Consider the following 26145-nt stretch of genomic DNA (forward strand, 5'->3'; position numbering starts at 1 on the left):
CTGTGGGTACTTCCTGGAGCCTTTGCTGCAGAGCGTGGAGGCCGCACACGGAGACCCCGACTTGCTCAGAAAGACCCAAGGGCTTGAAAAGAGAGTGCCTGTTCTCCTGAGGCCCAAAAGCTATGGTGTCCTGTTTCTTTGGGGGGTGTAGTGCCCAGATTCCTTTTTGCAGCAAGGGGCACATGGGGCGGGGGTCTTCACCTCCCAGTTGCTGGGCTGCTCTGGCCATGAGCAAAGAGCCTGAGGCCAGGCCCTAGAAGTCCCTTGTCAGCCTATGTCCCTCCCCTAGTCCCTGGCACCTGCCTTGAGGAGCTCTGCTACGAACTAAAGGCCAGCGGGGTGGTGGGCTAACAGCTCCAGAGTGGGACCATGGTGGTGAAGGGCCCAGGTTCTCGTGCAGTGTGGGTGCTCCTCAGCTCCAGCCAACTGTGTCCCCCCAACCCCCCTGCCGGCTCTTCCAGTGACCAATGTCTCAGGGGATTTCTGGACTTCCCCAGTGAGATGGCCTCAGTACAGTCTCTTTTTATTTTGAGTGAGAGTTCCAGCATCGTGGAAATCAGAGGGCAGGGTTCTCCTTGCCCATTTTACAGATTGAGAAACTGAGGTACAGAGAAGCTGTGTGGCTGTTGAGGAGGAGCAGGCCTGGGTTGTCCCCACCTGGAGCACCTGCTGTGGGGTCTGCACTGGAATGTGGCTGTGTGCAAGAGGCCGGGTCGGGGAGGTGGGACTGTGCGGGACAGGAGTGGGTGGTTCAGGGATGCCAGCCAGAGGCCTGGGAGAAGTCCTGCCTGTTGGTGACAATCTACATGGATGGGGAAGGTTGGGCCAGGCGATCTGGAGACCCCAGCTTGGGGCTTTCCCTGTGGGACCCCACCTCCAGCTGAGTGTCACTCCTGGGACTAAGGACACCCGGGCCCCTGACCTTCCTGGTGGGGCAGCCGAAGGGATTTTCCCGGGGATGGGCCTGCCAGAGGCTGGGAGCATCCTGAGAGGTACTGGGCCTGGGTTCAGATTGCGGGTCGCCTGCCTTCTGGTGCCTCCTTTTCCACATCTGCAAACGAGGGGGCTCAAAATACAAGTTGTTTGTGGGGACGGAGCAAATGTGGATGTGAAAGTGCTAGTGGGCTGTGAAACGGGGCATGCATGCTAGTTAGTTATTGTATGCCGATCAACCAGTTCAGCCCCCTCCTCTCTGGCCTCATTCCCAAGCCTTGGTTTCTGTGGGTGGAGCCTGCCCCTCAAGGCCAAAGGCCCGCTCCTACACTCAGCACCTCCCCATCTCCTCTGAACAGACCGGATTTTCCTCAAAGTACTGTTGTCATCTTAAAAAAGGAAAAAAAATAATGAGATTTCCCTGCCCAGAAACCCACAGATGGGATAAGGCCAGCAGTCTGGCCTTGGGGGTCAAACCATCCCAGATCTGTTGTTAGCTCGGTTACATCCTTGCTAGTGACCTTGGGCAGGCCAGGTGACCTCCTGAAACCTCAGTTTCCTCATCTATAAATTAGGAATTGCTGCAGTGACGCAAGGGAGCTCTTAGTCAAGCGCCTGGCCTTCTGGAAAACCTGGCGACCGTGGAGCGCCTGTGATCACTGAGTCAGCGCACCGAGATGCGCAGCCAGTCGTGGCCGGAAGGACCTGGAGCTCTGTGCCAGAGCCTGATGCGCAGCCAGTCATGGCCAGAAGGACCTGGAGCTCTGTGCCAGAGCCTTACTGTGCAGATGAGGAGACTTGCCTGAGCTCTCCTGGGAGGAGGGAGCAGCGAGGGTCACCTCCCATAAAGGTCAGCCCAGCCCCACCTTCCTCCTGCGTGGTCCAGCTGGGGCCGGGGCGTCAGCTCCTGAGACTGTGTGGCACCTGCCTTGAAGATCCAGGCCTTGTGCCACCATCCTTGGTGAGACAGGACTTTCTCGCATCTCCTTAGGCAGGGGCCTGCTGCCCTTTCGCATCCTGGCCACTCCTTTTGCCCCGGAATCCTGGGCCTACCCATGAGCTCACTGCTTGGAGCCTTGGTTGTCTGTCTGTGTAATGGGCCCGTGCACACCTCACAGGCTGTGCAGGTGGTGAGTGAGTTGGCTGCAGGTGGTGAGTGCGTTGGCTGTTGGTGCACGTTGGCATCCACCCTGCCTGTGGTCATCATCAAGCTCTGCCATTACTCCATCCCCATCGCCCAGGGGTTGATGCCCAAGCCACCTGTGTCCAAACTGCAATTCCCCAGCTGAGGCCTGCTGGCTGTGTGACTCAGGCAAGTAGATTTGCCTCCCCTGGCTTAGTTTCCCCTTTTGTAGCCCTCTCAGGGCATGCCAGCTAGATGTCAGCTCTGGAGGGCGGGGCAGGCCTGTCCTGTGTCCCACTCCAGCACTGCCGGTCACCCGTTGCCAGTAAGGGGCAGTGGAAGGGCTCACATAGGCTGAAGGGCACCCCTGCTGTTGGTGGGCTGCCGTGGGTTCTGCAGGGCAGACAGGCCTGTCCCTGCCATTGTGTCCCCATCACAGTAGATTGTTTCAGAGACTCTAAAGAGACGTGACCGTCCTGTGAGCATGTGAGCGTGGCCATGAAACTTGCCCTCCAGGGTGCCGTAGGGCCTCATCTGTGGCTCAGACCCTGGGTCCTGGCTCTGGGGTCTTGGCTCTCTGGCCCTGCCCTGCCTGTCCTGTCTGTGACGCCCCGCCCTGGCGCCTTGCAAGAGCTGAAGGACAGTGCAGCTGAGCCTGGGGAGGTGGGTGGCTGGGCATGGAGCCTGTGTCACCACACTAATCCGATTTCAGCCGATTAGATCCGTGGCTGCCGATGAATGGGCTGGAGAGAAAGGGGCTGACGTTTCCAGGGCACAGTACGCGCCGCCTCTCGTTGCAGCGACAGGGCCTGGACAAGGGATTCTTAGGGCCCAGGGGCAGGAGCCCTCCCTGCAGTCTGGGACTGTGGACAGTGGGAGGTGGGGTAGCCCATGCCCGCTCAGAGTGCCCTAAGCAAACACAGTGGGAACCCCATAGCCGCCAGCCTGGGGGAGAGGCCACTCACCCTGGGACCCTTGTCACAGGGCTTGTTTTCTGGGGACAGACCCTTGCTGTGACCACTCAGCTGGACTTACAGTCCAGGATGCTGGGGCAAGCAGTGGCTGCCTTTGTTGGGGGGGGGGTCCCGAAGTCCAGGTTGGATCAATGAGAGAGAATGCCACTTGCTCCTGCAGCCACAGGTGACAGCTGAAGCCAGCCCCCACAGCTTGAGCATGGACAGGGGACTTTTCACCTGGCACTGACCACCATCTGGGCCTCCCTTACCCACTGTCCCTCGGCCTGTGTCCTCAGTGGGCCCCTGTGGCCAAGACGCACTTGCGGCAACCTCAGCCTTGGGTCCAGTCCCTGCCAACCGTCGGGGTCTCTGTCTAGAACCTGGACCTTGAGGCTCTGATTGGCTCCAGGGCGACCACAGACCTTGCAGACTGGGCCACCGAGGAAAGGGGCTCAGGGATGGCAGGAGGGACCTGGTGCCTGCTCACACACCCGTCCTCTCAGAGGGCCTTGGCCCTGGCCAATGCCGACGTAGCTTCATTCTTCGCGCTGCTGCCCTCTGATCAGGTGCCCACGTCCTTAACGCTCTGTGCCTCAGTTTCCCTTCGTGGAAAATGGGATGAACTGTAGAAAGCACAGGAAACGCTCACTGAAGGGAGGCCGGGCCCTGTGCGGCCTCCTTTGAGGTGGAGGCTGACGTGGTGCCCAGGCTTCGTCCCGGTCTCTGTCATCCCTGTCCATATGGTCCCTGTTCCTGCCATCTGCATCAGCCTGTGTGGCTCAGTTTTGCAGAGACCACCCTGGGTTGGGCCCAGAGCTGCACCAGGAGGACTTCTTAAAGGTTAGGGTGACCAGAGTGGCCACGAGTGGGGCCGGGCCAGGCACAGCAGTTGCTGGGCCCACGGGAAAGGGGTGCTCTGGCCCCATCCTGCGCCCGAAAGGAAGCCTGGGCCTGGCCGGCTGTGATTATGGTTGGGATCTGTGTAATTAACTCTAAACTTGGGAGGCTGAGGAAGAATGAAAATAAATGCTTCGTGGAAATTACAGACGAGCCATATGCAAAAAATAGTCGCGCCGGGCTGGAAGCCACAGCGCACGCGGCAGTACAGACGAGCGAGAGGGTGCAGCTCGTTCCCCGGCGCAGGCCCACTCCCAGCTCCAGTGTCTGGCGCTGCCCTCACCAAGCGCCATGGACGTGGTGGCTTTAAGCAGCAGAACCTTATTATTCCTAGGGCTGCAGACCAGAAGCCTGAATCAATTGTGTGCAGCAGCAACAGTTCCTCTGGGGCCTCCAGGGAGAACCCGTCCCACACCCTCTCCTGCTTCTGTCAGCAGTGGCCACCCTTGGTGTGGCTGGCCCACAGCTGCATCACTCCCAGTTGCTAAGGAAAGGGGCCCATCGTCACATGCCCTCCTCGTGGGTCTGTGTCTCCATGTCTCTCTGTCTCTCTTCTAATTAATCTTTTTATTGTGGTAAAATACACATAACATAAAACTCGGCATCTTCTCCAGTTTTTCTCTAGGCCACTGTCCAGTAGCATCAAACACATTCACTTTGTTGGCAGGCGCCACCACCACCATCCACAGGACTCTCTCATCTTCCCAAGCGAGAGCTCTGTTCCCCACAAAACCACAACACCCTGTCGCCCAGCCCTTCGAGGGCGCCCGCCATTCTGCTTTCTCTCTCTGTGGATCTGACGACTCCGGGGGCCTCATGAAAGTGGAACCATGGCCAGGCACAGTGGCTCATGCCCGTAATCCCAGCACTTTGGGAGGCCGAGGCAGGCGGATCACCTGAGGTCGAGAGTTGGAGACCAGCCTGACCAACATGGAGAAACTCCATCTCTACTAAAAATACAAAAATTAGCCGGGCTTGGTGGCACATGCCTGTAATCCCAGCTACTCAGGAACCTCAGGCAGGAGAATTGCTTGAACCCAGGAGGCAGAGGTTGTGGTGAGCCGAGATCGCGCCATTACAGTCCAGCCTGGGCAACAAGGGCGAAATTCCGTCTCAAAAAAAATAAAGAATCACACAGGATTTGTCCTTTCGTGTCTATATTCTTCAGAATTAACAGGTCGTGGCCGGGCGCGGTGGCTCAAGCCTGTAATCCCAGCACTTTGGGAGGCTGAGACGGGCGGATCACGAGGTCAGGAGATCGAGACCATCCTGGCTAACATGGTGAAACCCCGTCTCTACTAAAAATACAAAAACTAGCCGGGCGAGGTGGCGGCGCCTGTAGTCCCAGCTACTCCGGAGGCTGAGGCAGGAGAATGGCATAAACCCGGGAGGCGGAGCTTGCAGTGAGCTGAGATCCGGCCACTGCACTCCAGCCCGGGCGAGAGAGCAAGACTCCATCTCAAAAAAAAGAATTAACAGGTTGTGAAAAACAAAGATCATGGAGTGTTTTAGATCCACATTGTCTAAACTAGCAGTTACTAGCCACATGTAGCTTTAAAATTTAATTTAAAATTAGCAATCCAGTTTTTCAGTAGCCACCTTTTTTTTTTTTTGAGACAGAGTCTCGCTCTGTCACCCAGGCTGGAGTGCAGTGGTGCGATCTCGGCTTACTGCAACCTCCACCTCTTGGGTGCAAGTGATTCTCTTGCCGCAGCCTCCCGAGTAGCTGGGACTACAGGCATGAGCCACCGTGCCTGGGTAATTTTTGTATTTTTAGTAGAGACGAGGTTTCACCATGTTGGGAAGGCTAGTCTTGAACTCCTGACCTCAGGTGATCCTCCTGCCTCAGCCTTCCAAAGTGCTGAGGTTACAGGTGTGAGCCACTGCACCCGGCCTTACTAGCCACATTTCAAGTTTTCGGTGGGCACAGGCATCTAGTGGCTGCCCCACTGGACGGCACGTGGATAGAACATTCCTATCATTCCAGAAAATCCTGTTGGAGAAGATTGTACCAGATTAATGGAGACTGAAGAGGCATGGCGGCGTACACTGTGTGTGATCCCAGATTGGAACGTGGGCCAGTTTTTTTTTTTTCTTTTAACTATAAAGGACATTTTGGTTGTGCTTTATGTATTAAGGAAATGCAAGTAAGGTCTATAGATAAGATAACCACGTGGGGTCCATGTTAGTTTCCTGGTTTTGCCATAGGTACTGTGATTATGGAAGAGGATGTCCTTGTTCTTAGGAAATACACACTCAGGTATTTAGGGATGAAGGAGTACCATTACTGCAGTTAATCTCGAGTGTTCAGAAACACACACACACACACACACACACACACACGGAGAGGGACTATAGGATAAAACAAATGAGTCTGTTGTCTATGAACAGCCGCCGACCCCTGCCAGGATGGGAGGAGTGGCCTGAGGCAGAGGGGGCTGGGGTGAGCACTGCCTGCTGTGAGGCGGAGGAAGGGGCCAGCAGGGGCGTGTGTCCTGGCTGAGGGACCCTGCACTCCCAGGGCATTCTCAGTGCTGCTTACTTCACGCTCTTAGGCTCTGATTCTGACCTGCACTATATCTAAATCTGTCCATTCCTCTCAATTTCCAGTGAGCAGGGGCAGGCTCTCTGAACTTCTCTTGGAGCTGGGTAGTTTGTCGGTAGGGGACGGTTACTGATGAGGATGACAATCCCAGGCTCTTCTTGGGCCATGTGTGCCGCGGCTTCCCCTTGTGCATCCCTATGCTGAGCTGGACTGGGGGGCTGACGGCTCCCACACCCCACTGCCCACTCTGGTCATCAGGGCACGTGATTAACCCTGTGAGGCAGGTGGCGGTGGGAAACCAGGCCTGGTCTGGCCACTCTCCCTGGTCTCCCTGCTGGAGTCAGCAGACAGGATTCCAACCCGGGCCTGAGTGACTCCACATCCTGCCCCCCGGGCCATCTCACCTGCTGCCTTATAAGTTTCCTTACCAGCTATTTCTCCACAAGGACTGGGCAGATGGCCATTCCGCCCCGCCAAGCCTGCCGTCCCGGTGGCACGTCAGGTGCGGTGAGGGCCGAGAGCTCACTGGTTGGCAGTGGGCAGAGAGGAGATGGCCCACGCGTTGATTTGGGATTTCTGGCTTTTGTGCTCCCTCCACCCTTCCACTGTGGTTGGCACCTGCCACTCTCTGGGTCCTCCATGGCTTCCTGGGGGTGGCCCCTGGCTGTTGGCTTTGTCACCCGTGAGTAGGAGGGATGTGTTGGTGTTGTCAGAAGCCTCGTGTGTGTGCGCACGCCTGTGCATGTGCCCACGTGAGCATGCACCAGCCATTCTTGTTGACTCAAGGCTGCCCTATTCTGCTTCAGCCGTGACTGTCGGCCTTGACGTGTGCTGGGTGCGCTTGGGAGGGCTGGGTTGGATGGCATGGAGGGTGCTGCCTTGCCGCCCTGACTAACCGTTATGGGGAGTGGCGTGTCTTCTGAATGCAAAGGCCTTGGGGGTTTTGCAGCTGTGTGATGAGGAGGCCGGGGGCAGTGGTGGGTACACACTCGGACGTGGGGCTGGGCTGTCTGCTTCCATCCAGGCCTTGCTTCTCACCCAACAGCCTTGGGATGGGGGGTTTCGTCGTCTCTCTGAGCCCATTTCCTCCTTGAGAAAACAGGAATGAGCTTGGATGTGCTGGCACACGGAAGCCAGAGCTTGCTGCTGTTGCTGTTATGGTTTTTTACAGAGCTTACAGTTTTAATAAGTTTTTCCCTACCCTTTGTTTTCTCTCTCTAGTTCCTGTGTTTGAAGAACATACGGACCTTCCTGAAAGTCTGCCATGATAAATTTGGATTAAGGAACAGCGAGCTGTTTGACCCCTTTGACCTCTTCGATGTGCGAGACTTTGGAAAGGTGAGCAGTCACTTTCTCCAGCCCCAGTTGCCCAGCCGTGGTGGCCGATTTGCCGGCTCAGTGGCTGGTGGGGCAGATCCATGGAGCAGCCTGACTGGCTCCAGCACAGAGCCAGTGGATTTCTGCATCCTCGTGTCCGGGAGGTGCAGGCAGGTTGTGTTACAAACAGGAAGGTGTGGAAGCCAGATTTGTGTGTGTCAGGGCTGGAACAGTGGGATGGCCCGTTTCTCTCTCCAGTCAGGGTGAGGCCAGGCATGGTGAATTCAGGCGGGTGGGGGAAGAGCAGAGTGCAGACAACCCTGGCCCTTCGGTTCTAGCCAGAGGACCCTGAGCATTTACCTCCTGCCCCGAATCTCTATTCTTCCTCTGAGAATGGGCCATCTCAGGGACACTGGGAAAAGCGTCTACTTTGTGCTCTGTGAATGGATTCTCTCGGTTATCCCGGGACAAGCAGAGCTGTTTCTGACTCCACGCAGGTGTTGGGCAAAGAGGGGGTGATTCTCCAATGGTGACCCCGGGAAGTGTCTGTGTTCTCAGGAAGCCTCACGTGGTACCAGTCCTGCAGGAGCCCGGCTGATGCACATGACGGGACCCTGAGGCTGGCAGGTGCAAAGGGCCCGGGAGGCTGTAGTTCATTGGTGGCCTCCTGGTTGTCATGCGCGTCCGTGTGAAGAGACCACCAAACAGGCTTTGTGTGAGCAAGAAAGCTTTTTAATCACCTGGGTGCAGGCGGGCTGAGTCCGAAGAGAGTCAGCGAAGGGAGATGGGGTGGGGCCGTTTTATAGGATTTGGGTAGGTAAAGGAAAATTACAGTCAAAGGGGGTTGTTCTCTGGCGGGCAGGAGTGGGGGTCACAAGCTGCTCAGTGGGGGAGTTTTCTGAGCCAGGATGAGCCAGGAAAAGGACTTCCACAAGGTAATGTCATCACTTAAGGCAAGGACTGGCCATTTTCACTTCTTTTGTGGTGAAATGTCATCAGTTAAGGCAGGGGCAGGGCATTTTCACTTCTTTTGCCATTCCTCAGTTACTTCAGGCCATCTGGGCATATACGTGCAAGTCACAGGGGATGTGATGGCTTGGCTTGGGCTCAGAGGCCTGACACTTGTGAGCCTGGGCACAGAGGGACTCGGGCCACCTGCCTTCCAGAGCCCAGCAGCTCCACGGTTACTCTTTTTTTTTTTTTGAAACGGAGTCTGGCTCTGTCGCCCAGGCTGGAGTGCAGTGGCAGGATCTCAGCTCACTGCAAGCTCTGCCTCCCAGGTTCACGCCATTCTCCTGCCTCAGCCTCCCGAGTAGCTGGGACTACAGGCGCCCGCCACCTCACCCAGCTAGTTTTTTTGTATTTTTAGTAGAGACAGGGTTTCACCGTGTTAGCCAGGATGGTCTTGATCTCCTGACCTCGTGATCCACCCGTCTCGGCCTCCCAAAGTGCTGGAATTACAGGCTTGAGCCACCGCGCCCGGCCCACGGTTACTCTTTTTAAATGGATGGGATCAGGGCCGCGATCGCTTCCTGGTGGATCGGGGGCTGGACGCCAGAGGTGCTGACAGTGACCGAGGAGGCCCCAGGCCCCTGCCTGCTGTTGGGCTGCTTCTAGGAGACACTGCTTCCTGGAGCACCAGGAGAGTGGATTTCCACCTGCCGATGGGAAATAACAAGATATTTACTGCCTGGTTTATTTGCACATCATTTTCAGGGACTTGGTGACTAAGGAAATGCTCTGTGAATGCATGATTTGTGAGTTGCAGAGGGAATTCGGGTTTGCAGTGGCGCGTGCTGAGAAGTCGGTTCCAAGAGGAGGGTGTGGAAGTGCTGCTCGGCCTCAGGTCAGGACCTGGAACAAGGGCCTTCCAGGAGCCACTGGACCTGGCGCTCCCCTTTCTCGCTCCTGGAATTCTCTAGACGTGAGATCCAGGGACCTCTTCATGAGCACATCTCTGTGTAATCATCCAGTTCTTAGAAGGTTGTCTCTCTTAAATGACTCACTGAGGCCCCCCTGCAGCAACGCACATGCCTGGGAGTTTGATGCCTGGTGGAGGCCCGTGGGTCCTGCTGTCCAGGGCTTGCCTGCTGGCCTAGAGTCAGGGAGGCTTGAATGGCCTGGGCTGGTTTCCTTTCCTGTAAGTGGCTTCTCAATTATTACAGATTTGTTTTGAAATGGTTTGGAACTCTCTCCCACTCCTTCCTTGCAAACAGCAGAGATGAATTTGCCTGCAGGGCCCTGTGTAATGGAGAGGCTGATGGTTCTGGACTTAGAGAAGGGCCTTCAGGGCCGGGCGCGGTGGCTCAAGCCTGTAATCCCAGCACTTTGGGAGGCCGAGGCGGGCGGATCACGAGGTCAGGAGATCGAGACCATCCCGGCTAACCTGGTGAAACCCCGTCTCTACTAAAAAAAAAAAAAATACAAAAAACTAGCCGGGCGACGTGGCGGGCGCCTGTAGTCCCAGCTACTCGGGAGGCTGAGGCAGGAGAATGGCGTAAACCCGGGAGACGGAGCTTGCAGTGAGCTGAGATCCGGCCACTGCACTCCAGCCTGGCGACAGAGCGAGACTCCGTCTCAAAAAAAAAAAAAAAAAAAAAAAAAGAAGGGCCTTCAGAACACACACACACACACACACACACACACCACACACACTCTTGCACCAACCCCATACATGTTCACACTCAGGCTCAGACACACACAGCTCACATACACACATACACTCATTCACAGACATACAGTCTCACACACACACATTCACAGAGACACCCATGGACACACCACACGCAAACGCACATACACACACTTGAACCCGTCTTCCATATTCACACCCACACCCAGACACACACAACTTACACACATTCACAGACGTATCGTCACCCATACACGTTCACACAGACATCCACGGACAGCCCCACAGCACAGACGTATCACACACATTCACACACACATAGTCTCACATGTACACACGTACTTATACACGCAACTGGTTTTTATAATAACTCTAGAGAGAAAAATACAGGAGAACCCTGGCCAAACCTAATTCTTGGCCAACAGTTAAAATGTAGCATATTCAGTATATAATTTCATTTTGCTTTTAATTTGCTATGGCGGAACGCAGTGATGTAAGACGTACATAAATTTGGATTAAACTCTCATTATTCACTTTGCCAGCTGTGTGGCCAAGCAGTTTGCAAATGGGCAGCCCTTGCCATCGTCCGTGGTTTCCAGTGAGGCGGCTGCAGCTCTGAGGGGCCGCAGAGGGGGCTTCTTGCGCCGGCCTCTGGTCTCCCCATGTCTCACTGTGGCGGTCAGTGGTGGTACTGGCCAAGCTGTGGCATTTCTTGTGGGGAGCTGGGAGTAGACGGCGGGTTTGGACCATGAGTCATGGTGTGGAGTGCTGGGAATGGAGGTGATGTCACCGTGCAGACCCCCGGGCTGAGCTGAGGAGCCTGGGTGAGGCCCACAGGAGGTGTTCGTGAAGCACAGGTCATTGCTGCTGCTGCCCCCACTGGTCGCTTGAAACATGTCCAGACTTCCACACACAGATGGCAGCGCCTATCGTTTTTCTTTGCATTATTTTATTTGTAAAGATGCAATGGCTGGGCTGGGCGTGGTGGCTCACGCCTATAATCTCAGCACTTTGGAAGGCTGAGGTGGGCGGATCGTTTGAAGTTAGGAGTTTGAAACCAGTCTGGTCAACATGGTGAAACCCTGTCTCTAATAAAAATACAAAAATCAGCCGGGTGTGGTGGTGGGCGTATGTAATCCCAGCACTTGGGAGACTGAGGCAGGAGAGTTGCTTGAGCCCAGGAGTTGAAGGTTGGAGTGAGCAGAGATCATACCACTGCACTTTAGCCTGAGTGAGAGTGAGACTGTCCTAAAAAAAAAAAAAAAAAAGACACAATGGCCGCACCTTTTGGAGACAGAGCAGGTGGCTGAGCACGTGGACTTGGACCTCGGCTGGCTGGCTTTGAGTCCCAGCCCTGCCATCTCCAGGGTGCGGCCTCGGCCAAGTGAGTCAGCTTCTCTAAGTCCCATTTGTAAAATGGCGGTGACAGTACCACCCTCAAAGGTCCCTTGAGTGGGTCAAGCCATGTGTGCAGGGTCTCAGCACTGCATGTGCCCCGGGGCCCTGCCACTCTGGTCTCCGCATCTGAGCCACGCCCTTTGCCTCCTGGAGGCCGTGTGAATGTGGCCTGTGGTGTGTCAGGGACAGCTGGCTGGGGACCGGACCCCCTGGGACCGTGTGCTGGGTGCTGGTGCCCTTGGGAGCAATGGAGCCGGAGCCCACACTTGCCCTCCAGAGTGGGCCTGGCCTCAGCCCCGCCAGCCCTATTCTCCGTGGCGGTGCTTTCTTTTTCTTTTTTTTTGAGACGGAGTCTCGCTCTGTTGCCCAGGCTGGAGTGCAGTGGCCGGATCTCAGCTCACTGCAAGCTCCGCCTCCCGGGTTTACGCCATTCTTCTGCCTCAGCCTCCTGAGTAGCTGGGACTACAGGCACCTGCCACCTTGCCCGGCTAATTTTTTAAATTTATTTTTATTTTTTTTTAGTAGAGACGGGGTTTCACCGTGTTAGCCAGGATGGCCTCGATCTCCTGACCTCGTGATCCGCCCGTCTCGGCCTCCCAAAGTGCTGGGATTACAGGCGTGAGCCACCGCGCCCGGCCCGTGGCGGTGCTTTCTTCCTTCCCTGGATGTTTTTCCTACCATGGTCAAGGTGTGGTCAGCACTTCCAAGTGGAGGCTGGCCTGGGGCCAGCGGAGGCTGGGGTGCTGGGACATTCACCACAGTCCGGAGCCTGACAGTTCTGCTCTGCCAGTGCCTCCTGGCTTTTCTGGGACAGGTGCTCTGGAAAAACAAAACACAAGCAAAAGCCCAGCTTCTCCCTGCGGCCTGGTCTGCCCAGGTGCTCAGACTCCTGGGGACCTCTTGCTGGGCCGGGGCATTTTGTTCCAGCCCCTGCCATGGATAGAGGGGAGGAAGGGTCTGAGCAGGGAGGGGACTTGCCAAGGCTGCTGGTCTCTGGCCTCCCGGACTCCCAGCTTGTTGACCACAAGGAGCGGGTGTGGAGGGGCAAGGCTGATGTGTCCTTCTCACCACAGAGGTGAAGAGCGGATGCCCCTTTCCTTTATTTGGGGCGTTTACTGAGCGTTTCCCACATGTCCAGATTCATCTTTTGTTGTTCATGAGCTCTGCCCAGTAGGGACACCCTGGCCATTCCAAATGAGCTTGGTGGCCTCCAGCAACCTCAGACCACAAAGAGGTGGCTGTGCGCCCACCCCCTGTTCCTCCCACCCGTGGCCTGCCCAGGAGCAGGATGGCAGCTGTTTCTCCCCAGAACACAAGGCTCTGCAGTCAGAACTGACTGTTGTCTGGGATGGGTGGGGCTGGTCAGGGGTAGCTGAGGGGTGTGGGGCTGGGGACTCCAGGGCTACCAGGGGCAGAGCTAATTCTCTTACTCCTTGTTGATCGATTCCTAGTTATATTCACAGCATTCAGGGCTGAAAGGAGCCTGACGGACTGGTGTTCATCAGGGTCCTCCAGAGACCAGAGAGAAGCAGCTGGGTAGAGGCAGACAAGAGGGACCGACTAGGAGCATCGGCTCTTGGGACTGTGGAGGCCCAGGGGCCCCTAACAGGCTTTCTGTGAGCTGGAGACCCAGGAATGGGGGTGACAGGGCTTGGCCCCAGTCCCAAAGCCTCAGAACTGGGGAAGCAATGGTGAGATCTTCAGTCTAAGGCCAAAGGCCTGAGAACCTGTGGGGCAAGTCTTGGAGACCAAAGCCGGAAGTTCTGATGTCCAGGGGCAGGAGGCAAAGAGTCCCAGCTCCAGGAGAGAAAGAGGGAATCACATTTTCTCTGGCTTTTTGTTCTGTCTGAGCCCCTAGCCGGTTGGATGGTGCCACCCACAGGAAGGGCCATCTCGTCACCCGCTCACACGCCCGTCTCCTCTGGAAACACCCACACAGCCACACCCAGAAACAGTGCTTCCCTGGTTCTCCAGGTATTCCTTCATCCAGTCAAGCTGACACCTAAAATTCACCATCACAGCTGGCTGGTATCTCTGGTTGGTTTAGGAAATGCCATTTCCCCTATTAAGGAGGTTTGTGGTGTTTCAGGTCTTGTCTAGGCTCTGGTTTGTTGTCATTCATTTTCTAAACAGCTGCCTCCCGGCTCCCCAAGTCTCTCATGTTGTGGGAGTCATTCCTTGGGAAGACAAAAGCCATTCATTTATTCATTCATTCACTCCTCCATCCATGTATCCATCCATCTATCTATCCATCATCCATCCATCGATCCATCCACCCATCCATCATCGATCCACCCATCCATCCATCATTCATCTATCCATCATTCATCCATCCATCCATCATTCATCTATCCATCCTCCATCCATCTATCCATCATCCAACCATCCATCCATCCATCCACCATTCATCTATCCATTCATCTACCCATCCATCCATCCATCTATCCATCATCCATCCATCCATCCATCAGTCATTCATCTATCCATCCATCTACCCATCCATCCATCCATCCATCATCCATCCATCCATCCATCATCCATCCATCCACCCACCAATTCACCCATCCATCCACCCATCCATCCATCCATCATCCATCCATCCATCAATCATTCATCCATCATTCATCCATCCATCAATCATTCATCCATCATTCATCCATCCACCCACTCACCATCCATCCATCATTCATCTATCCATCCATCTACCCATCCATCCGTCCATCCATCCATCCATCCATCCACTTGCCATCCATCCATCCATCAATCATTCATCTATCCATCCATCTATGCATCCACCCATCTGTCCATCCATCCATCCATCCACCCACTCACTCTCCATCCATCCATCCATCCATCCATCAATCATTCATCTATCTATCCATCTACCCATACGTCCGTCCGTCCGTCCATCCATCCATCCATCCATCCATCATTCATCCATCTGTCCATCCACCCACCCATTCACCCATCCATCCACCATTCATCCATCCATCCATCCATCAATCATTCATCTATCCATCTACGCATCCACCCATCCATCCATCCATCTACCCCCTTACCATCCATCTATCCATCCATTCATCATTCATTCATCTATCCATCCATCTACCCATCTACCCATCCGTCGGTCCATCCATCCATCCATCCATCCATCCATCATTCATCCATCCGTCCATCCACCCACCCATTCACCCATCCTTCCACCCATCCATCCACCAGTCATCCCTCCATCCATCCATCAATCATTCATTTATCCATCCATCTATGCATCCACCCATCTGTCCATCTATCCATCCATCCATCCACCCACTAACCATCCATCCATCAATCATACATCTATCCATCCATCAATCATTCATCTATCCATCCATCTACGCATCTACCCATCTGTCCATCCATTCGTCCATCCATCCACCCACTCACCATCCATCCATCCATCCATCCATCAATCAATCATTCATCCATCCATCTACCCATCTACCCATCCGCCCATCCATCCATCCATCCATCCACCCACCCATTCACCCATCCTTCCACCCACCCATCCACCCACCTACCCATTCATCCATTCATCCATCATCCATCCATCCATCCACCTATCCATCCATCCATCCACCCATCCATCCATCCATCCACCATTCATCTACCCATCCATCCATCCCCATCCATCCATCCATTCATTCATTCATCCACCCATCTATCATTCTGTTAAGCATATAATTTACCAAGTATTTAGTAAGCACTTACTATGCTGGAGATAAAATGAAGAGACTCACATAGTCTTTGCCCTCACAGGGACCCGCAGATTAGCTGCTGAGCAATTAATGGTAGGAGAGAGGAGTGAGAAAGTGAAAACTCTGGCGCTTTGGCCCCGAGGCCTGCTGGCTCTGGCCCGCATTCAGCACTGAACACTGGAGTCTTTCCTCTGTGATTTAATCATGGAAAGGATCACTCTGTGTGTTAAAGGGACGCTATTATGAGTGAGACTCTCTCCCTCTCCCAGGGATGGCCCCGTGTAGAGGCGGAGCTGGTTTGGCCAACATTTTCCCTGCTCATGGCCCTTAGCTGCTGCTTAAGGGCGGTCTCCACTCCCTGGCCCTTGGGTTTTTTCTTTTGCCTTCCCTTTGGGACAGGGCCAGAGGGTTTCCTTAACCCAGGAGGAGCGCTGAGAGGGGACCCCCCCGAGTCAGCCAGGTTCCCTCTGCTCTTGGCCCCTGGCACCTGGGGAGACCTGGGCAGCAGCCAGATGGACCCTTGGAAACCTTCCTGGTTTCAGAGCCCTGGGAAACCCCCCAGGTGGTCCACTGCACCTGCCTTCTGGTTCCTCCTCTCATCCAGGCTCCGTGGAGCCAGGTGGGCCCTGGAGGAGGTGGGCGAGAGCAAAGCTTCCCTTCAGTCAGACCTGGACGCAAGTTGGACTCTGCAGATACTTGGTCTCGTTGAGCCTTTGTTTCTGCAGGGGTCAAATGAAGCTCAAGACTGTCCCCTTGGAGGTGTTGCTGTAAAGGACTCTGAAAAAAATGAACAGCAGGTCCTAGTCATTTTTATTAGTATTTTCTTCCTCTTCACTCACCCCACAAGTTCCAGTAGGAACTAAAGGATCCAGAAAGTTTATTCCAGAAGTGTTTCTCTTCTGGCTGCCTCTCCTGGTATTTTTTTTTCAAAAGGTTGCATTAAAGCGATGAGGTTTTGGCTCAAATAAGTTGTGTCCAGCTTCCTGTGCTGCCCGGGGTGGGCGTGCTCGGAGCCGGGTTATGGCCAAGCGTGAAGAGTGAGTCCGCAGCCCTTGCTGATGGGAGCCGTTGGCGCTGCTCTGCGGCCCGTAGATCCTTTCCTGTTTTCCTCTGTGCTCTGTGTCTGGGTGGTTTGTCCAGTTGCCTGGCTGGGGAGGAGTGTGGAGAAGTCCATGGGCCGCCAGCTCTGGCGGGTTCTTCCGGGGATTGGTTTGCCTCAGCTTGGAATCCGGTTGGGCATTTGGAGGGAGAATTCTGGTGAGGCTGCAGGGTTTCTGTGGCTTGCTTCTGAGATTCTGGTCCCTGGACTCTGCAGATCATAATAATTCTGACCGTAGGGACCCTGATCTCCTTATTGCGAGCCGGGGCTGAGCACAGGCCTGCGGGTGGGCAGGCAGGCACCCTGGCAGCACACTCACTGTTTACCATGCGCCGTGGCGCTGCCTCTCTTATCCCCACCTAAGCAACTGGTGCACGGTCACGTGGCTGTGGGTATCTTGGGTCCTCAAACCCTCGCCGCTCTCCCTCCCCCAGGTGCCTGGTCATGGCATTGTCATTGGGATCCATCCAGCTCCTTTGCGGGGCTGTGGGCACGTGGCTTTCTCTGAGCCTGATGTCCTCGCCTGTGACGTGAGGACAGTAGTCCCGCTTCCCCTGTTGATCGGAGGCTCCTGGGCGCCGGGTCACAGGCAGCTCTTTGTGTAGGGGCAGAGCAGGGTGAGCAGAGAGTGATGAGGGTGCTGTGGCTGTCTCCCTTTGTGGGGACAGTCACCATTGACGGTGTGCACTTGCACCCTAGGTCAGAGGACAAAGGGACGGACTCTTTCAGGAGGTGAGGGCAGGGAAGGCAGGTGGGCAGGAGGGAGGGAGAAGGGAGGGAAGAAAGGAGGGGAGGAGGGAAGAGGGAAGGACGTGCTTCTCCTGAGCAGCACAGGGTGCTCCCTGCCTGCAGGAGGGGTGCTCTGAGGCCCCCTGGGCGCAGCTCCTTCTGGTTGTTGGAGGGAAAGCTCTGTCCTGCCTGGGCCCTGTCCCCTGCTTCTCCTCACTGCTGTAGAGCTGCTGCAGCCTCTCCTGCCGCTGGGCTCTCTGGCTGCCCCCTGCCTGGAGGTTCTCCCCAGAGGTGCTGGTGCCTTCCCAGCGTCCTGCTTCCCACCCTCCTGCTTCCCACCCTCCCCAGAGGTGCCTTCCCACCCTCCTGCTTCCTACCCTCCCCAGAGGTGCCTTCCCACCCTCCTGCTTCCTACCCTCCCCAGAGGTGCCTTCCCACCCTCCTGCAGGCGCTTGCTCAGCTCTGGCCCAGCGGGGCCTGCCCTGACGGCACCTTGTCCTGTGCAGGGACAGGTTTAGGAGTGAAGTCTGGGCCGGGCGCGGTGGCTCAAGCCTGTAATCCCAGCACTTTGGGAGGCCGAGACGGGCGGATCACAAGGTCAGGAGATCGAGACCATCCTGGCTAACCTGGTGAAACCCCGTCTCTACTAAAAAATACAAAAAAATTAGCCGGGCGAGGTGGCGGGCGCCTATAGTCCCAGCTACTCGGGAGGCTGAGGCAGGAGAATGGCGTAAACCCGGGAGGCGGAGCTTGCAGTGAGCTGAGATCCGGCCACTGCACTCCAGCCTGGGCGACAGAGCGAGACTCCGTCTCAAAAAAAAAAAAAAAAAGGAGTGAAGTCTGATGCTGCTTCTCTGGTGTCCCAGCCCAGGCCACCCAGCCCAGGCCACCCTGCCCGGCCCCAGGCACCCGCGGCGCTGGCTGGGCAGTGCACTTCACTCCAGCTTCACTTGGGGCGGAATGAACCTTCCCAGAGGAAATCACTAGGCCGCTTCTCTCGCTTGAGTTAAAGAGCAGTGCGCACCTTCCAATAAACGGGCTTAATTCTCCTATTTATTATTCATTAAAACATTTTGGGAGGTTCAGAGACTTCTGAAGCAGTTAAAACTGGCTCTCAGCACTGTCTGGAGGTGGCTCCATGGCTGCTTACGGATTCTCAAGTGCCAGCTGGCAACGCTGGACACACACCACTGGTCACCTGAGTGCCAGCCTCTCCTGCTGTCCCTCCCTCCCTCCTTCATGGACGTAATCACTTGTGGCTACTGGACCTTTGTGTCCACGAGCACCTGCACCCTGCAGGGACCTTAAGAAGTGAGGAAGGAAACAGGCACAGAGAAGATGCATCTCTGCAGTACAGTGGAGCTGGGGGCATCCTCAGGTCCTGCTGATGGCAGAGGCCCCGTTTTTATCTGCTCAGCTGTGCCCTCTTCTCTCCGACTACCAAGGCAACTGTTTGCACACAGCGCAGTTGGCTATATGGAAGGCACACGGAAGACAGCCATGGTGCCGGGAGGCAGAGAGGAGGCCGGGTGGCAGTAAAGAGGCCAAGAGGCCGTGAGGATGCTGGAGGGCAGTGAGAATGCCAGGAGCCACTGTGGATGCCAGGAGGCAGGGTGGAGGCCAGGAGGCAGCAAGGAGGCAGGGAGGGTAGTGAAGAGGCCGGGAGGCAGAGAGGAGGCCAGGAGGCAGAGTGGAGGCTGGTGAGGCTGTCTGGGGAGAGGAAGTAAAAGGTCTGACCCTGGAGGGGAGGGCGCTGACCAGCAGTCTTTAGAGGACTCAGTGCAATGACCACCGGTGTCTGTGCTGACGGCGTCAGTTCAGACCCTGACCTTCAGACCCAGATCGTTCCCTTCAGCTGAGAATCTCAGACCACTTTGGGCCTTCTCAGGAGGCTAGGAGGAGGCAGGGAGGGCAGGGCCCAGCTGAATCAGACCAGTTCCACTTTTATCTGTTTTTTATATGGCATTTTGCTGACATTTTGCTTAAAGAAAGGGTTCTGAAGAGGCTAAAATCATAGCTGGAAACCATCGGTCCGTCACCGCTGAGGAAACTTGCCTCCTTTGAGTTGGGCCTGGGGCCACTGGTGGTGGGGACAGGCCACATCACTACATCCAGGATGATGGGAGTCGGCTGTGCACCTGCTGCAGATGAGGGACAGGCAGCAGCCGTCATCCCGGTCCCTCTGGCCCTGGGCTTGTCAGCAGCTGACAGGCCTCTTGGCTTTTGCGTGCAGGCAAAGGGGCCCTTCCTCCTTGCCGGATTAAGACCCCTCCCTCTCCACCTCTGTTCCCCTCCTCTTCTGCCTGGGACCCTCTTCCATCTGCCTTGGGTCCCCATGCCCCCATGGAAGCGCCTGGCATGCGCTGCCACCCTCTTCCCCTGAGCCAGGGCAGGCACCTCGAATCCATCCTGGTACCTCCCACCTGTCAGCATAGTACCCCAGCACCTGGCAGTCACTGGGAGCTGGCATGAGGGAGGACCCCAGTTTGTCACCCCAGACTTCTCATCCACTCCCTGGTTGTTGTTACAACCCCTGGCATTACCCCTTCCCGCCCACCAACACCCACCCACTGTGCGGACTTGACCTTGAAGGTTCAGGCTGGAGACTGCCGGTGCTTCTGGGGCCAGGTGCGTGGACCCATGGAAACACCACTGAGGGCTGGGACAGATTGTGATGCTGAAGATCAGGCCGTCATCGGGACCCAGTTTGCCCCACAGGTTGCTTCAGGTCTCGCGGCTGTTGTTTCCTCATCTGTAAAATGGGTCTAAAGATTTGCCTCCCCCATGGCGAGGGCTGCGGGAGGGAGATTCCAGATGGTGCTGCTGTGTGTCTGTTTGGGGCGGGTCTCTTATGGAAGCTCTCGGGAGTGGTGCTGTGATTGTACCAGCCGCGTTTGAGCATGTGAGTGATGGCCCTGGCAGTGGGCAGGGGTGCATCTGTTGGCCATTCCAGTGGCCTGGAGTACCAGCCTCACCCGGCCAGTGCGTCCTGCCCCACACCTGCCATCCACCTGCCCCGCGTCTGGGGCTGGACAAGTATATCCAGATGCTGTCTCAGCCGTGTCATTGATTTCTCCATTTTACATCTGCGTTGATGAATGTGTCCCCCAGGCCCTGTGTGGCCAGGGGAGAATGCAGCAGTAACCTTGGGGTATCGATCCAGCACCCCTTATCTCCACACCCAGGCCCCGAGGCTCCATGTGTTTGTTCATTTCCTCTTCGTGTTTGTTCATGAATTTGCTGAGTGCAGAAGACTTTGTGCTCACCCGAGGCCTTTCTGCCAGTCGGTCCGATGACTCTCAGATGCTGATGCTGCGGTGAGTTCATTTGCACTCCCTGCCTTAATGCTGGCGGTGAGACGCGCTGGTCTTTTCAGCAGCATCCACTTCGCACTAATTACTTATTAAAATGCAGTCACTCCTTGCTAGGGAGGGGAGCCGCCTCGGGCTCCCAGCAGAGCCCAGCGCAGGGGCTGTTGGCAAAGGCCTTCTGAGTTTCTGCTTGAAAACGTTTCCTCTTTTATATGCTAGTTGTTGTCATTTCAGGACATTATTCACCCACCCACTTTCCGGTGAACTTGACAACCAGATATGCTGCATGTGGGCACAGACACACACATGCACGCACACACACACATACGGAGTCGGTAAGCCCATCGGATACTGACTCACCGTTTTATAACTGGTGATGGGAAAGGTTTTTCTCTTCTTCCTTTTCCAGGCGGGAGCCATGCCCATCATTACCTTCACACTGGACAAGGGTGGAGGGTGGGTCAGTTTTGGTAGCCAAGTCCCTATAGGTCTGATGAGCTGCGTGCCTGGAGACCAGGCTCAGCCCGCTGTGCTTCATGTGAGGTGGCTGAGCCTGGCACGCCAGGCCAGGAAGCCTATGGGTCTTTGCATCAACCCTGCTTACAGGGTCCTAGGAGGCTGTGATTTCCAGACCTGAGTTCAAGCTCTGGGAGTAGCCTTGGCCAAGGAGTGGATCCCTTGATCTCCATGCCAGTGGTGTGAGGTAGGGATTCTTGCTCCTGTGCCAGGAAATACGGTGCCAGGTTGGGAACTTGTACCTGCTTGAGGGTCATTACTGTTGGCTTTTTATAGAAGGCTGGGAGGGGGGGTGAAGGAATAGAAACCAGAGGGATAAATGCAGAGGGAAGGATTTGGGTGCTGGTTGGAGTGGGGCCAACTCCAGACAGAAAGGCAGAGGTGCCGGGGGTGAGTTGGGGTGCTGGGTGTGAGTGGGTGGCCAAGACCTCTGGAACAGTGTTTCAGCAAATGCCAGGCCCCACGGGCCACCCAGCACGTGGATATCCAGTTTTCCCAGCCCCATTTGTTGAAAAGACTGTCCCATGGAATCGGGACAAGAGCCTCTGCTGTGTTCTGTGACTGTGGGTGGCCTCCCATCTCTTCCCTGTGCCTACTACATCAGTAGAGGTAGGATCCTAATTGAAGACTTGGTTAATCCTGATCGATTGGTAGTGGCCGACTGGAGGGCTCAGCTGAGAAGGGTCCCGAGGCTCAGCCATTGATTAGCGTTGTCTGCCATGGGCGTGGTGTGATGGCCTGGGTACATGTGCCAGGGGTTTCCCACTCCTGGGCTAACTGGTCTTAGGTTTTGTGTCCCCAGAGAGGGGAGAGAGCACAATAGCTGAAGGGTGCTTTCCAGAAGCCTGCCTTGTTCTTGCCACCACTGATAAGGTAGGTCCTGATAAAAGCATGTGTTGGGAGGACTCAGCCTGAGTAAAGCCAGGGCTGGATGCTGGGTGGGCATCTGCAGAGGTGCCACAGGTGTCTGTGACAGGCTGCCTAGTGTCTACAGAGTTACATTGATTTTTCTGAGACGGCTGAGGTTTGGGGAATTGCTATAGTTGTGGCCAGGGCTGGTGTTGGGCCTCCCCATCCCTCTGCAGTGGGGCTGTTGCTAGGAGGTGGCCCTCTCTGCTTCTGTGTCCTCTGCTCAGCTCAGCTGGTGCCAGGACATGCAGCCTCAGATTATTGGAGCCTGGGAAGACAGGGAGCCAGGGGCCACTGCCTACTGTGCAGAGTGACAGGGACCGTGGTGGGCAGAGGCATGTTAGACAGTTGAGCTGGTCAAGGAGGGCTTCCTGGAGGAGGTGCTGGGGTTCGAGATCTGAGCTGCAGTTCACCAGGTGAAGGTGGTGGTGTGGGAGGGCTTAGGGGCAGCATGTGCAAAGGTCCAGAGGCTGGTGGCAGTGGCCTGGCCTGCTCAGGTTTAGAAGGGAGGTCTGCTTGGAGTAGGAGACTGGGAGGGGCAGGAGCTAGGGCAGTGCCAGGGAGCCCTACCAGAGAGATTTGGGGTGCTATCCTGGGGTTTTCAGAAGGGAGACCCACGTTCTACAAAGCTGCAAACCGGGTTGTTAGAATTAGTGATAGTAACTTAGCACCTGCTGGGCTGCCAGGTACGGCGCCCTGGGGAGTGATGTACACGTGTTGTCTCCCTTCCCTCTTAGGACTTGGCTCTGGGAAGAGGGGCCTCTGGGTGGCTGTGGTGGCAGCAGCCCATGCCTGAGGAGGTGCCAGGAGCAGAGGAGGTGTGCTCAGGCCTTACCATTGTTCCTCATTGTACGTGAACTGGTCACTGCTCTCCTCCCTGGGCCTCAGTTTCCCCATCTGGGAATCAATCCATTTGATTGGACTGGCTGAATGACCTCTTGGATGGGTCTTTGTGACTTCTCTTTCCTGTGAGTCCCCAACCCCTTGGCTGAGAGCTTGCATTTTCTTAGCTGGTCCTGGTGCAACTGGTGCATACTTCCCTTTTTTTTTTTTTTTGGTCCATGTCCACAGTTAATTAAGTTTTAATTGGCTAATTGTTCCTCCCAGTGCCCCCAAGACATTAATTGTGTCTGTTGGAGCCTGACAATTTGATGTTTGCAGTAAAAAAGCTGAGTGAAGGCCGGGCGCGGTGGCTCAAGCCTGTAATCCCAGCACTTTGGGAGGCTGAGACGGGCGGATCACAAGGTCAGGAGATCGAGACCATCCTGGCTAACACGGTGAAACCCCGTCTCTACTAAAAATACAAAAAAACTAGCCGGGCGAGGTGGTGGCGCCTGTAGTCCCAGCTACTCAGGAGGCTGAGGCAGGAGAATGGCGTGAACCCGGGAGGCGGAGCTTGCAGTGAGCTGAGATCTGGCCACTGCACTCCAGCCTGCGTGACAGAGCGAGACTCCGTCTCAAAAAAAAAAAAAAAAAAAAAGCTGAGTGAGACCAAGAAGGAGAAAAAAAAATAGCAAAGTGTAAATAATTAATTAGAACAAAGTATCATTTCTTGGCACCCTGGAAGACCTTTCTCCAAGAGTACTGGTTTTTTGAAGGTAGATAGGAGCGGGTGGCCAGCCTGGGACTCAGGCGTCAGCCGTGGGGTCAGGCCCTTAGGGTTGGGGAAGGCAGCGGCTCTGGAATGACAAAAGTGTGTGGCTGTGAACTTGCTGGGCTTCCTACATCCCCAGCAGCAAGGGCCACGGAGAAGCATGCAGATTCCTTGGCCACCCTGCCCTGGGGACTTCGGCGCTGGAGCCCTGGGCGATCCTTTTGATTCTCAATCTTTAAAAAAAATTATTGTGGCCAGGTGCGGTGGCTCACGCCTGTAATTCCAGCACTTTGGGAAGCCGAGGCAGGTGGATTGCCTGAGCTCAGGGGTTTGAGACCAGACTGAGCAACATGGTGAAACCCTGTCTGTACTAAAAATACAAAAAATGAGTGGGATGTAGTGGCGCCCACCTGTAATCCCAGCTACATGGGAGGCTGAGGCAGGAGAATTGCTTGAGCCCGGGAGGCAGAGGTTGCAGTGACCCAAGATTGTGCCACTGCACTCCAGCCAGGGCAACGGAGCGTGACCCTGTCTCCGGCGGGGGGAGGGGGGGAGATAAAATTATTGTGATAAAATAACATCACATAAAAGTTGCCATTTTAAAGTGTGCTGTTCAGCAGCATCGAACAGACTCACAGTGTTGTACAACCATCCCCTCTGTCTTGTTCTGGAATTTTTCCCTCACCCTGAAACAAAATCCCATTTCCTCCTGCCCCATCCTACCAGTTCCTGGTAACTACTAATGTATGTTCTGTTTCTGTGGATTTGCCTGTTCTGGACATTTCATGTAAATGGAATCCTACAATATGTGGCCTGTAGCGTCGGCTTCTTGCACTGAGGGTGAAGTTTCAGCTCTCACCTGCTCTGTAGAACCGCCAGTGGCTCATTTCCTTTTTGTGGCTGAATCATATTTTATTGTTTGGATCGACCACAGCTTGTTCATCCATGCACCTGTCGGTGGACCCTGGGCTCTTTTCACCTTCGGCTCCTGTGAATATTCATGGTCATTTAGTCCTGAGCCCTCTGGCCCACAGCCCCCCTCCCTTCCAGGGCTCAGGAGACCATCACCACCAGGAGCCCAGGAGGTGACATTGCTCCTTGGACCCTGAAGGCAGTTGTTCTTGAGGGAAGAGCTGGTGATACCCTCCTCCTAGTGGACGTGTTCTTATCCGAGCTCAGGGGCAGGCCTGCTGCAGTGCGGGAGGCTTAGTGTACAGATTGGAGCCGTGGGTAAGGCGAGGCTGGGGGCTGTTGTGATTAGTGCTGTTGTTAACGTCACACAAATAATAAGGGCTGGGCGCGGTGTTGGCTCAAGCCTGTCATCGCGGCACTTTGGGAGGCCGAGGCCAGTGGATCACTTGAGGCCAGGAGTTTCAGACCAGCCTGGCCAACATGGCAAAACCCCATCTCTACTAAAAATATAAAAATTAGCTGGGTATGGTGGCACATAACTGTAGTCTACCCCAACTACTCGGGAGGCTAAGGCAGGAGGATGGCTTGAACGCAGGAATTGGAGGTTGCAGCCAGCAGAGATGCACCACTGCGCTTCCAGCCTGGGTGACAGAGCGAGGCTGTCTCAAAAAAATAAAAATAAAAATAAATAATGCCTTCAAGACCCTGCTTTGAATTCTTTTTTATTGTTATTATTATTATACTTTAAGTTTTAGGGTACCTGTGCACAACGTGCAGGTTTGATACATAGGTATACATGTGCCATGTTGGTTTGGTGCACCCATTAACTCGTTATTTACATTAGGTGTATTTCTCCTAATGCTATCCCTCTCCCAGCCCCCCACCCACCAACAGGTGGAGGTGTGTCATGTTCCCCACCCTGTGTCCAAGTGTTCTCATTGTTCAGTTCCCACCCATGAGTGAGAACATGCGGTGTTTGGTTTTCTGTCTTTGTAATGGTTTGCTGAGAATGATGGTTTCAGCTTCATCCATGTCCCTGCAAAGGACATGAACTCATCCTTTTTTATGGCTGCATAGTATTCCATGGTATATGTGTGCCATATTTTCTTTCTTTCTTTTTTTTTTTTTTTTTGAGATGGAGTCTTGCTCTGTTGCCCAGGCTGGAGTGCAGTGGTGTGATCTCGGCTCACTGCAAGCTCCGCCTCCTGGGTTCACGCCATTCTCCTGCCTCAGCCTCCCAAGTAGCTGGGACTACAGGCGCCCACCACCGTGCCTGGCTAGTTTTTTGTATTTTTTAGTAGAGACGGGGTTTCACCATGTTAGCCAGGATGGTCTCGATCTCCCGACCTTGTGATCTGCCCGTCTCGGCCTCCCAAAGTGCTGGGATTACAGGCTTGAGCCACCGCGCCCGGCCTCTTTTTGTTTTTTGAGATGGAGTCTTGCTCTGTTGCCCAGGCTGGAGTGCAGTGGTGTGATCTCGGCTCACTGCAGCCTCCACCTCCCGGGTTTACTTAGCCATTCTTCTGCCTCAGCCTCCCGA

The 26145-nt window shown here is 55.2% G+C and overlaps 1 protein-coding gene across 2 annotated transcripts in view; it reads left to right on the plus strand.

The window, feature by feature from the left end:
- VAV2 (vav guanine nucleotide exchange factor 2) overlaps positions 1-26145 on the plus strand; it is a 232918-nt gene that overhangs the window by 43917 nt on the left and 162856 nt on the right. For both annotated transcript variants that reach the window (XM_033238640.1, XM_033238639.1), the window contains exon 2: positions 7676-7792. In XM_033238640.1, coding sequence (XP_033094531.1) covers positions 7676-7792 — 117 coding nt within the window. The remainder of the gene's footprint in view (positions 1-7675; positions 7793-26145) is intronic.

This window comes from Trachypithecus francoisi, unplaced genomic scaffold (genome assembly GCF_009764315.1).
Source record: "Trachypithecus francoisi isolate TF-2019V2 unplaced genomic scaffold, Tfra_2.0 Lachesis_group16, whole genome shotgun sequence".
Taxonomy (NCBI): domain Eukaryota; kingdom Metazoa; phylum Chordata; class Mammalia; order Primates; family Cercopithecidae; genus Trachypithecus; species Trachypithecus francoisi.